This window comes from Dromiciops gliroides, chromosome 5 (genome assembly GCF_019393635.1).
Source record: "Dromiciops gliroides isolate mDroGli1 chromosome 5, mDroGli1.pri, whole genome shotgun sequence".
In the NCBI taxonomy this organism is placed as follows: Eukaryota; Metazoa; Chordata; class Mammalia; order Microbiotheria; family Microbiotheriidae; genus Dromiciops; species Dromiciops gliroides.
This window is the reverse complement of record NC_057865.1, coordinates 210,077,086-210,090,096: the sequence shown is the minus strand read 5'-3', so window position 1 is coordinate 210,090,096 and position 13,011 is coordinate 210,077,086. Positions and strand designations below refer to the sequence as shown.

The 13,011-nt window shown below is 40.1% G+C and overlaps 1 protein-coding gene across 1 annotated transcript in view; it reads left to right on the top strand.

Moving 5' to 3' along the window:
• The first annotated feature begins 1,012 nt into the window (after positions 1-1,012).
• The window catches only part of ETFBKMT (electron transfer flavoprotein subunit beta lysine methyltransferase), a 29,514-nt gene continuing 17,515 nt past the window's right edge, over positions 1,013-13,011 (top strand). Inside the window, exons 1-2 of the mRNA XM_043967292.1 lie at positions 1,013-1,068; positions 11,964-12,299. Of these exons, the coding sequence (XP_043823227.1) occupies positions 11,977-12,299 (323 nt within the window). The 5' untranslated portion in view covers positions 1,013-1,068; positions 11,964-11,976. The remainder of the gene's footprint in view (positions 1,069-11,963; positions 12,300-13,011) is intronic.

Here is a 13,011-nt window from a genome sequence, read left to right as displayed (position 1 = left end):
AGGTTCAAGATGTAAAATAGGCAGTTAGAGATATAAAACTAGTGGTCAGTAGAGAAATTAGGGTTGGATAACTAGATTGGAGAATCATCCCTTCAGGAAGCTCTCCCAGAAGAGTATCTGGAACTTTGTGTCTTCTTTCCTAAAGCTGCATCCTTAAGACCAAAATCTCTCCTCAGTCAAGCTTCCCCTCAACTCTGCCTGATGGAACGCCAAGGAAAATCTTAAGCAAATTGCCTTTGAGCCCGGGGTTCCAATTTACAAATCTTATCTATTTGTCTGTTCTTCCTTTTGAACTTCCTTTGGTTCCCTCCTATACATTAAAAAAATATTTCAGCGGCACAACTATCGTAACCTGCCCCTTCCTTTCTCCTTTTACAGGGTCTTAATATTATGTCACAAATTTTGAGCTAGAGGCAATTTTAGAGAAGTCCCAATACCAATGCATTTATTGCGATTGATGTTGCAATGAAACCTAAAGGGAAAAAAAAAGTTTTTTTCACTGATTGTTCCTTCAGTTTGAGAGGCACAGTGGTATAGTGAAAATAGACGTTTGAATGACAGGGTCCTAATCCTTTCGTCGCTCTGAATTACCTATCTCAATGTACTTTTCTGTTAGATGTATGACATTCTACATCTATATCATAAACTCGCTTTGAGGGACATACTCTCCCAGTCCTGGAGCCCTGATTCACACGAGCTATTACAGTTCTTGGAAGTCACTGGAGCCCGAGCTCGAGTTAGACCAAAGCTTCTTAAACCTATGGGGTTGTGCAACTGAATGTGGAGGTCGCGAAAAAATTTGGCAACAGTCAAAGATTATGTATGCCTATTTTATATACTATATCCCTGGCGTCGCCTAAAAATTTCTCGGGGAAAAGGGGTCACGAGTGGAAAAAGTTTAAGAAGCCATGAGCTCGATGACATTGTCCCTTTAAGAATGAGGAAGCATGAGCTCGCAGTCCGTAAGCGGAAGTGGTCCCGGCCTAGCGGTTGTCCCGGCCGGGGGTGGGGGGGGAGGGGGGGGAAGGAAGAGTCCAGCTTAGCATGAGGTCACGATTTGTGAGCAAGGTAAGGCGAGAAGAAAAACCGCACAACGGACCGCTCTACTCTGAGAGAAGGGAGAATGTGGCGACCGAGCCACCGGCCAGGCGGGCCTTCTCCCTCCGGCCCCCTCTTCCCCTTCCCTTCCAGGAAAGGGAAGAGGAGGAGGCGGTTCTTTTTATTGCCACAGGACCCCGCGAATTGGTTCCACCTCGTTTTAAATTTAAACCCAGGTCATTTGAGAAAAGTCAAGTTTCAGCAGAGCAGCGGACAATGCCTTATGTAATTGCGTGGTGCGGAGGAGGGGGGAGGGGTGACGGTTACTTTCACCTTCGTGCGTTTTAGTTTCTTCAGCTGCAAAACAGGAGTAATCCTATTTATACTGATCACCCCACAGGATGATTATGGGGAGGCCAATCAATCAACAATAAGTATTAAATGATTATTAAGATAATGTCTAGAATTACCATAAATGAGACACTAGGCTAAGGGTCCTTGAGAACCTCACAATCTTATCTCTATGCAGATGTCCAGCCACTATCTCTGCCTTAAATTTCAGTCCCATATCACCAATTGCCTCTTGGATATTTCAGCCCAGATGTCCCAGAGACATCTCAAATTTAACATGTATAAAACTAAAATTCCTTTTCCTCAAAACTCTGTTTTCCCACACTTTCCTTATTTCTATTGAAGGTACCACCAACCTCCTAGTCTCCCAGATTTATAATTATAAAATGGTCGTTAAGAGAGATTTTTTAAGGCAGTATATACTCAACAGGACTTGTCAACAGGTTGGATTTGGGTATGAGAGAAAGATGACACCTAAGTTGTGAGACATTCTGAGTGACTGGGAGGATGCAACAATAACAGGGAAGTTAGGAGTGGCTAAGTGGTGCTGTGGATAGAGCACTGGATAGGAGTCAGGAGGATGTGAGTTCTAATCCAGGCTTTTGACACTTGATATTTACTAGCTGTGTGACTCTGACTAGCTAGACAAAAGAATCTGTCTCCAACCCAGCTTGAGTAGAACATAGTGAGCTTCCCCACCCTAAATTAAATTCCTTGCATTGTTGGGTGAGGTCTAACCAAAATGAGAAGATGCAATCTCATTCAGTAATGTCCTTCAGGAAAAAGGCACTTGTTAAAATGAGGAATTTAGAAGAAGGGGAGAGCCTCTGAATCTCCCCAGGATATTGGTTATTAATAATCATTTATCACAACATTTATGCAGTACTATGTGGTTCAAAAATATTTTTAAAATACTCTTCTCCAGTTTTCTAGGCAACTAGGTGGTACAGTGGATAGAGCACTGGCTCTAGAGTCAAGAGTACCTGAGTTCAAATCTAGTCTCCGACACTAGGCTGTGTAACTGAGCAAGTCACTTAACCTTTTTGCCTCAGTTTCCTCATCTGTAAAATGAGCTGTAGAAGGATATGACAAACCACATATCTTTGCCAAGAAAACCCCAAAATGGGGTCATTGAGAGTGAGACATGACTGAAAAGACTCAACAACAACCAGCTTTCTTTTATTTCTTTTTTATTTTTTTGCAGGGCAGTGAGGGTTAAGTGATGTTTAGGGCTAAAATTCTAGCTAAACTGTCTAAAATATCTAATGAGTGGTCGCCAATAAATTATAAGCTTTAGCAAGAGTTAGACTTTTAAGCATTTATTAAGGAGAATAAGAATTTGGTAAAGAGAGAGAAAAGGCCTAGATTCCTATCTATTAAAGGGAGAGCACATTTCTAGCTCCACTCTCCACCAGAGTCCAGAGGAAAGAGAGCCCCAGAGCGAGTGCCAGTCTCTTCTTCCCTCCTCCCACTAGCCCGCGTCACTTCCTGACGCCAAAGAAAAGACTCCTGGTCTTGCCCTCAAAGACCTTCGCTTCATGGGTGGAACTCTTCTACAGTAAGTCTCCAGCAGGTGGCATCATTCCAATCGTTACAGTGACTTGCCCAGGGTCACACAGCTAGTAACTGTCAAGTTTATGAGGCCTAATTTGAACTAAGGTCCTCTTGAATCCAGGGCCTGTGCTTTATCCACTGTGCCACCTACCTGCCCCCAACAACTAGCTTTCAAATACAACTTCTAAAAAAATGTATTGACACATTTTGTTTTGACACAGATTCTTGCCAAAAAAAAGCACCGAAATTTCCCCCTTTTATAAAATATGCTTCTCTTGCCCTCCCCCACAACACTCTCTATTGTTAACAGAAAGGAAAAATGTATCCTTTAACTTAATTTGTTTCCTGATTATGCTTCTGACTCTATGGGTTTAGTCACCATGATTCAGCTCCTTTTTCACCTGGAATATCCTTGGTCCTCTTCTCCCATTGAATTCCTTTTAGGGTCTCCATTTTGAGGATGGACCCTGGCCAGCCATGCTTTATTCCCTCCAACCTGTGCTTCTGCATCTATGGACTTTATTACCATGACTTAGCTGCCTTCTCACCATATTACTTCTTTCAGTGTCTGAGACCTTCTCACCTTGGAATATCCTTCTCATTGCCAGCCCTCATCTCCCATTAGAGAGTTGCCTTTTATATGTTGTCTTTCTCCACGAGAATATAAGCTTCTTGAGGGCAGGGACAATTTTTCCTTTTGAATGTATTCTTTTTTTGGTGAGGCAATTGGGGTTAAGTGACTTGCCCAGGGCCACACAGCTAGTAAGTGTTAAGTGTCTGAGGCCGGATTTGAACTCAGGTCCTCCTGAATCCAGAGCTGGTGCTCTATCCACTGCACCACCTAGCTGCCCCTGAATGTATTCTTATTCCTAGCACTTGGCACAGGACCTAATAAGCACTTATTGCCAGCTTGATTGTCTTCGGTAGCATATCTTGACCATATTTTTGTTGACTTTCAATGGGGACTTTATTTACATTGTTGTATATTGTACATTGTGTATTATTTTTATGTAAGAAACACTTTTTTATGGTTTATATTATTCTTTTGCATCTTTTTTTCTTCACCAAAATAATTTTCTATGTCTTTCTATAGTTCTATAGTTATATGTTGCATTCATATTACATAATTTTTTTCAGTCATTCCCTAATCATTGGGCACAATGATTTTGTTCCCAGATTTCTCTCCCCCTCTCACAAATAATGCAGCTATGACTATTTTTGCTTATTGTTTGGGACAAACTGCCTCAGTTTACCCAAATAACTCGAGGAGACCACCAGGTCAAGCAGAGACAGATTTATTACACCCTCATTAGGATGGGCAAAACTCAATTACACATTGAAGTCTTGCAAAGATATGCCCAATCCTCTAGGTTTTTATAGTAATCTTGAAAAGGACTGTCCCCACATACACCTAGGGTAGATGAGCTCACAATCTAACATCCAATCCTGTCTCACCCAAAGTGTGTACCCAGCTCGTGATCCATGTATGGAGACATGTCCAAGAACAAAGGGGAGAAGGGGAAGGGGTACAAGTCTGAGGAATGTCAAAGAAAGAGGGAGGCAGAAATCACTCCCTTATCTGACTGCAATTAATCATGACAGGGACTGGGATTCTGACATGTGAGAGAGGAGTTTTTTATTACAGGCCATAAACTAAGGTGTAGCTGGCATGTGGGAACTAAGCAGAAGTAAAGTAAATAGTGCTAATTGGTAGAACTGTGACAAGTAATAAAACTTAATGGGGGACTGGATATCTCCCAGACCCCATCCCCAAAGTTTACAGAACTGTCCCAAGTCCATTATCTCAACAATAAAACTTAAAGGAGACAGTGAGAATTTGACAAGCAATTAACTTTTAGGCAAATCGAGAGGCTAGCTATTCTGGGGGGGCTAGGTATCTTTCAGACTCCATCCTCAGAGTTTAATCTGACTCAAATCCATAATTGTCCCACACACTTATCTAGGTCTTTTTTCTTTCTTTTTGTTAGAAGTAACCTTAAATTACAGTGTCAGTTCAGTTCAACTAAATGAGTATTTTTTGAGTAATTATTGTGTTCTAGGCACTATGCTTAGGTAATGCAAATACAAAGATAAAACAGAAGACATATGAGCTTACATTGGACTGGAAGGTGATGGAGGTGAGGGGAAGGGCCAAGCTGAGTAATGATGTGTACACAGATAAATAAGTACAATTTATATAGTCAAGTCATATTAGGTCAGCATTTATTAAGGTTCTACTATTTATCAAGCTTTGTGCTAAGCCTGGGGAGTATGAAGAAGATGACAACACCTGGTTTTTAGGGAGCTCACAGTCTAAATGGATAAGGCAACATATAGACTACTGTGCACAAACAAGATGTATATAGGATAAATTGGAGATAATCTTAGAATGAAAGCACTAGCATTAAGGGTGATTTAAAGAAACCCAAAAACCAGCTTCTTGCAGAAGGGTTTTAGCTGGCACCTAAAGGAAGCCAGGAGGCAAAGATTGGAGGTGGGGGGGGGGGAGAGAATTCTTGGCTTGGAGGACAACCAATGAAAATGTCTAGTGTAGGGAGATTTAATGTCTTGTATGAATAACATCAAGGAAGCAGGAAAATGGAAGCAAGGAAGGTGTAAGAAACCTGGAAAGGTAGGAAGGTGCCAGATTATGAAGGACTTTAAAAACTAAATAGAGGATTTTACATTTGATCCTGTAGACAATAGGAAGCCACTGGAGCTGATTGAATAGGGGCTGCAGGGGTAACAGTCAGACTTTTGCTTTAGGGAGATAAATTTGACACCTAATTGGAAGATACTTGAGATTGAAACAACAAACAGCAGACTTTTGGAATAGTCCATGTGTGAGGGAATGAGGCCCTGCATCAAAGTCATGGCAATGTCTAAGGACAGAAGGTGGTTGTTAAGAGATATATTTTTTTAAGGCAGTATATACTCAACAGGACTTGTCAACAGGTTGGATATGGGTTTGATAGAAAGTAAGGCATCAAGGATGACACCTAAGTTGTGAGACATTCTGAGTGACTGGGAGGATGGTGGTGTCTGTAACAATACCAGGGAAGTTAGGGGTGGCTAAGTGGTGCAGTGGATAGAGCACTGGATAAGAGTCAGGAGGATGTGAATTCTAATCTAGCCTTTGACACTTGATATTTACTAGCTGTGTGACTCTGGGCAAGTTACTTAACCCCAATTACCTCAAACATCCGAGGCCATCTCCAGTTGTCCTAATGCATATCTTGCCACTGGACCCAGATGGCTCTGGAAGAGAGAGTGAAGCTGGTGACTTTGCACAGCCCTCCCTCACTTAAATCCAGTTCATTGCAACTCATTACATCACCTCCTGATGTCATGGTCTTCTTTGAGAATGAAGGACAAACAACAATCACAATAGAGAAAAAGATGGGAGAGTACAGGGGAAAAGATAAGTTCAGTTTGGACTTGTTGAGGTTAAAATATCTACAAGACATACAATTTTAGATGTCTAGCCAGTTGGAGATGAGAGACTAGAGGTCAGGAGAAAAGTTATAGATATGTCTACATATATATAGATAGTATAGATAATATAGTCTTTTCTTTATCTAGATAAATAGAATAATACACATAGAGAATTAATCCGTGGGAGCTAATGAGCTCACTAAGTGAAACAAGATGAGTAAGGAAGAAGAGGTCCCAGGACAGAGCCTTAGGTGACTCTCCTCATTAGGAAGCATGACCTTGATGAAGATTCAGCAAAGGAGACTGAAAAGAAGTCAGTTAGGCAGGTATGAAGAGAACTAGGATAGAGGAGTGTTACTAAAAACCCAGAGAGAAGAAAGAGTACTGAGGAGATGAGACTTATTGACAGTCTCAAAGGCTGCCAAGAAGTCTAGAAGGATAAGGATTGAGAAGTCGTCATTTGATTTGTCAATTAAGAGATTACTTGGCAACTTTGGAGAGAGCAGTTTGGAGAGTTTCAGTTGATTGATAAGGTTGGAAGCCATACCACAGAAAGTTGAAAAGAAAGTAGAAAAAGGAAGTAGAGCTATTGATTACTGGGATAGAAAGACCAAGTCGGGTTTTTTAAGGATGGGAAAAAACATGGGCATGTTTGTAGGTAGTAAGGAAGCAGTTTAGGAAGACATTGACAATAAGCTAAACAATAATGATAGAGGGGACAATCTGCTGTAGAAAATGGGATGAAATGGGAGCACTTGTGCATGTAGAGGAGTTTGTGTTGGCGAGGAGAAGGGTCATTTCTCCTTTCTTCCCAGAAGCTGAATAAAGGAAAGGCCTGTGTAAACCAAGGTCCACTGAAAGGAGGTTTGTTGTAATTACATAGGGTCTATACTCAAGCCAGAGCCCTATTTTAGATTTAAGTCTAAAAGACTAATGAAATTGGTATTTTGCAATTGATTTTACTTTTCCTTTAAATTCAGTTTTGTTTCCCTTTATATGTCTCTTGATTTGATATAATTTTCCTGTTGCCTTGTTTGAAATGTGATCCTCTCTCCTACTTTTTTTGATTTAACTACTGCACGCTTAATGTTTCCAGTATTTCATTATAATTCTTCATGAATTATACATAAATACTGTGTCTTCGTATACAGCAGATTGTTGATTTTGCTTTCTAATCCATTTTAACAACTTTTTCTGCTTAATATGTGAGTTCATCCTAATGACATTCAAAGTTATGATCCTTAAAGTATATTTTTTTTTTCTTTTTAAAGAAAGAGAAAATCAATACTCATCTTTTTTTTTTTTTGGTGAGGCAATTGGGGTTAAGTGACTTGCCCAGGGTCACAAAGCTAGTAAGTGTCAAGTGTCTGAAGCTGGATTTGAACTCAGGTACTCCTGAATCCAGGGCCAGTGCTCTATCCACTGTACCACTTAGCTTCCCCAACACTCATCTTTTCAATCTCTTCTCAGGTTTTTCTGAAGGGATTATCCTGTGAAGAGTTATTTTCTTTTTCTTCTTTTTGTTTTGAAATTTAAAAAATAATATTCTGAACTTAAAACCAGAAATAAAAAGAGCATTTCCACACACAATGTGTAATACAAAAAGAAGATGGCACATGAAACCATGAATCTTTTTCCATTTCACTTGCTTTTTAAAAAGTATATAATATATTTAAATTTCCTGTTTCCCTGTGCTTCCTTCCTATCTTCTATCTTCTTCATACTTTTAAGATGTTTCAGTGGCACTCCTCTTCCTCTAATATTATATGGTTATAGGTAGGTGGTGCAGTGGATAGAGTACTGGCTCTGGAGTCAGGAGGACATGAGTTCAAATGTGGCCTCAGTCACTTGACAATTACTAGCTGTGTGACCCTGGGCAAGTCACTTAACCCTAATTGCCTCAAATATCCCGGGCCACCTCCAGTTATCCTAATGTAAATCTTGCCACTGGATCAAGATGGCTCTGGAGGAGTGATGCTGTTGACTATACAGCTCTCCTTCACTTAAATCCACTTCACTGCAAGTCATGACATCACCTCTTGATGGCATGAAGGACAAACAACAACCCCAATTACAGAGAGGAAGAAAAAAAAAGAAATCCTCATATCAAATAAGCATTGTCAAAATAAATAATTCACACAATAACCATATACAAAAATTAATTTCTCTTTCTATACCTGAGTCTATCACCTTACTATAACTCTGGAGAGGAATAGGCCTTTCTGATATCATCCTGCTTGTTGTTTCTTATAGCACAATAATATTCCATCACCATCATATACCACAGCTTCTTTATCCATTCTCCCCAATTGATGGGCATTCCTTTGATTTCCAATTCTTAGCCACCACAAAAAGAGCTGCTATAAATATTTTTGCACAATAGGTCTTTTTCTCTTTTTGGGGACATCTTTGGGATATAATTTACTTTATTTTTTAAAAATATTTTTTCTTATTTACATGTAAACATAACTTTTAACATTCATTTAAAAAATTTTTGAGTTTCAACTTCTCTTTCTCCCTCCCTTTGCTTCCCCTTCCTGGAGAAGGCAAGCAAGTTTGATATAGATTATACATGTGCAGTCATGCAAAATATATTTCCATGTTCATTGCCTTCTTTTCAGCTGTTTGTAGTATTATTTCTTTAACATGGAAGTTAGGAATTTTGGCTAGGATATTCCTAGGAGTTTTCATTTTGGTATTTCTTTGAGAAAATGATCAGTGAATCTTTTGTATCTTTGCTTTGCTCTCTTTCTAACATATCTGGACACTTTCATTTATGATTTAGTAAAATATAATGTTCAGCTGTTTTTAATACAGTTTTTAGGGAATCTAATGATTTTCAAATGCTCTTTCCTTGACCTGTTTTATAGGTCAGTTTTTCTTTTCTTATATAACAGTTTTCTTGTCTAGTATATGTAGTCCATGTTTTGCTGCCATACAGTAAGGTACTCAGGATGCATGCTCTATAGATAGCAAATTTGGTTTATCTTGTCAGTTTACTGTTTGCCCAGACATGCTTGGCAAGCTTAGCCATGGTTGAAGTAGCTTTCCCAATCCTCTGACTGATCTCAGAATCAAGTGACAAATTGTTACTGACAATAGAGCCAAGATACGAGAATTGGCTACTGGTGTGTATCAGTGGAGGTGACATAGCACTCCGACACATGACTTTCGTCTTTTTAATATTAATGGTTAGGCCAAAGGTAGCGAAACATGGATTATGTATACTAGACAAGAGAAGAAGCTTCCACATGCGCTGCCTTGGGTGCATCCTTGACATATCTTGGTCAGATAGGATCACCAACACAGAAGTGCTCCAATGTGAGCAACTTCCAAGCATCTACACACTACTGAAACAAAGACGGCTGAGCCACCTTGGTCATGTGCACGGCATGCAAGACAGGCGCATTCCTAAATACCTACTCTATGGTGAGTAGCCTCAGGCCAAAGACCTGCTGAATGCCCCCAGCTTTGTTACAGAGATATATACAAGCAAGACTTGAGGGCTCTGGGAATAGACATCGGCAGCTGGGAGGAGATGGCCAAGGATCGCACCCGATGGAGTTTAGTATTTAGGAGCAGCTTGCACGAAGCTGAGATGGGCCTTCAAGCTGGGGAGGAAGAAAAATGAATGAGACGCAGGAACTGACGGGCAACAGAGAGCACAGTTTTCCAATGTCCTCGTTGTGGCAGGAGCTTCGGCTCCTGTATTGGACTGCACAGCCACACTGTGGCCTGTGGCTCTTTAAGGCACTGATCCGTGGTCGTCCTCGACTAGTGGAAGCCTCCTACTATATAACAGTTTTACTACATTTTCTTCTATTTTTTAATTTTTTGTTTTTATTTTAAGTTTTCATGCCTTCTCATGGAGTCACTGATTTTTGTTTATTTTATTCTTATTTTCATGGAATACATTGCTTGGTTAAAATTTACCACTTTCTTTTCTAAGCTGTTTATTTTTCATCATTCTTTCCTTCAGAGCACTTAAATTTTTAAAAAAAATTTCTTATTTTATTTTTAGATATTCATAACTTTTACAGAAAAAAACATTTCTTTTTGAATCTCTTCTGGCAGTTATATAGAGTCCTTTTCTCCTACCCTGAATTTTTTAGCATCTTCATATCTATTATATATATTTTTGTTTGTTTGTTTTGTTTCTGCAGGGCAGTGGGGGTTGTGACTTGCCCAGGGTCACACAGCTAGTAAATGTCAAGTGTCTGATCCCGGATTTGAATTCAGATCCTCCTGAATACAGGGCCAGTGCTTTATCTACTGTGCCACCTAGCTGCCCCTATATTTTTTTATGGTGGTTTATATCTTCCTTTCTGCCTGTGCATCTCTCCAGTCTTAGATCCTGAATTGGAGTTTGGTGCTATGTTCAGGCTTCTCCCTGCCACTGATCTTTTGAGTTGGATGATCAACCCTCCTTGATCTTGACCTCAGTCACCAGGATTCCTGTGTCTTTGAGCTTCAGAGCAGTGAATATCCAGGACCCTCTCTGGCATTTTAGAATAGAGTGCAAAACTCCTGGTGGAGTTGTGAACTGATCCAAACATTCTGAAGAACAATTTGGAACTGCCCAAAGGGCTATAAAATTTTGATTCAGCAATACCACTACTAGGTTTATATCCCAAGTAGTTTTTTTATTGGATTTCTTTTTCTTTTTCTTTTCTTTTCTTTTTTTTTTTTTGGTGAGGCAATTGAGGTTAAGTGACTTGCCCAGGGTCACACAGCTAGTAAGTGTTAAGTGTCTGAGGTTGGATTTGAACTCAGGTCCTTCTGAATCCAGGGCCAGTGCTCTATCCATTGCACCACCTAGCTGCCCCCCATTGGATTTCTTAACCATTCTGCTTTTATTGTTTTTTCACTTTGTTTTTTGTGCATTTCTTAATGTTTTTAGGTAATTGAAGGGGAGCTGGGCTTAGACAAAATCTCTCATTCACTTATCCTGCTTGCCATCTTAATTCTCCTTATAGACTTTATCTTACTTGATATGCTTACAATCACCCAGTGAGGTAGATATATTTAAGTATTATTATTTTCTAATTTTACAGTTGAAAAAAACTGAGGCTCAGGATGTTAAGTGGCTTGTGCAGAGTCTTATAGCCAGGAAATGGCAGTGCTGGAACTCAAACCTATTTTTTGGCATCAAATTCAGTACTCTTTTCACTGTAATTACTTTTCCTCTCTAATTTTCCAGAATTCATTAAAAAAATTCTATTTTAGAATACTAAACTTCCTTAAGTTAAGGGACATCTGTAAACTTTACCTGAAGTTGGCTTTCTTGGGGATGGGGGATGATGGCTAGAGTACTTTTATATTAAAACACATATAGAAATGAACAGAGGGCCCAGTAATATCATGTACTTTAACCCTGTCCTTATTGAATAATATTATCATAATACTTGTAGTACTTGTAATACTTGTAGTTGCTGCTGTCTAACTTCTTTAACTTGCACTTTTAGAGATAATTGCAATTCCAATTGAGGCTAATTAGTGAGTCAAACATAGGGCCAAATGTAGCTATGCCATCATGCTGTGTTATAAATCAGTGACCCTTTATTAATACTTGAAATATCTTTCAGGAATAAAGAGCTAATGGCATTGTACAGAGGATGGACATCATTTCCACTGCCTACCTGCAGCTTTCAGGGTGTTTTTCTGAAGGTTTTGAGAAGTAGCAACTGGGCCTCTTTTTGGAGACACTCTCTCTATAGAACTTTCAGAAACATTTTGGGCCCAGAAATACAGACTTTTCTGGAGCAGAACACTGAAGTGACCAACAGTGGAAACCTCACTCCTGAAATCCAGCTGCGACTTTTGACACCTCAATGCAGGTTTTGGTGGGAAAGAGCTGACTTATGGCCCTACAGTGATCCCTACTGGGCAATCTACTGGCCAGGAGGCCAAGCTCTAACCAGGTACTTAACTACATAGAACTTAGCACAAGGTGCCATAGGACCCTATAAATCTGCTACAAAGGGATATAATTGTCAGTGATTTCCCATTAATTTTTTTTGAGGGGCAGTGAGGGTTAAGTGACTTGACCTGGGTCACACAGGTAGCAAGTGTCAAGTGTCTGAGGCTGGATTTGAACTCAGGTCCTACTGAATCCAGGGTTGGTGCTTTATCCACTGTACCACCTAGCTGCTCCCTCCCATTAAATTTAAGTTCACATTTCTTAACCAACCTTGTTACCTTAAGCAGGTCATTTCAGGGCTACTCATCCACCTGTCACCCAACTCTCACCTGTGATTCCAAGAAGCTGTAGCATACACCATGGCCACAGCCCAGTAAAACTGTTCTGACAGATAAACTGATAGGCCTCACATCCATCAATGAGTTAGGGGGAGGGCCCCCCAAGCATGTGAAGACATCCCCCAGCAAAATGGGCAGATGAGAACAGTTTGTTCCAGTGGCTATGAAGGCAGATGAAGCAGGCACTGTGGAGTGCTTAGAGCTTGGTCCGACATCAAAGAAGCCAGGGTCATCTGCTTCATCCCAGGCCATCACCAGTCAGTCATCTTGACTTTTGACTTGCCTCTAGACTTTGATGACTCTGGAAAAGAGAATGAGATTGATGACTGTGCAGTGCTGCTTCATTTAAATTCAATTCACATGCAAGTCAAGACA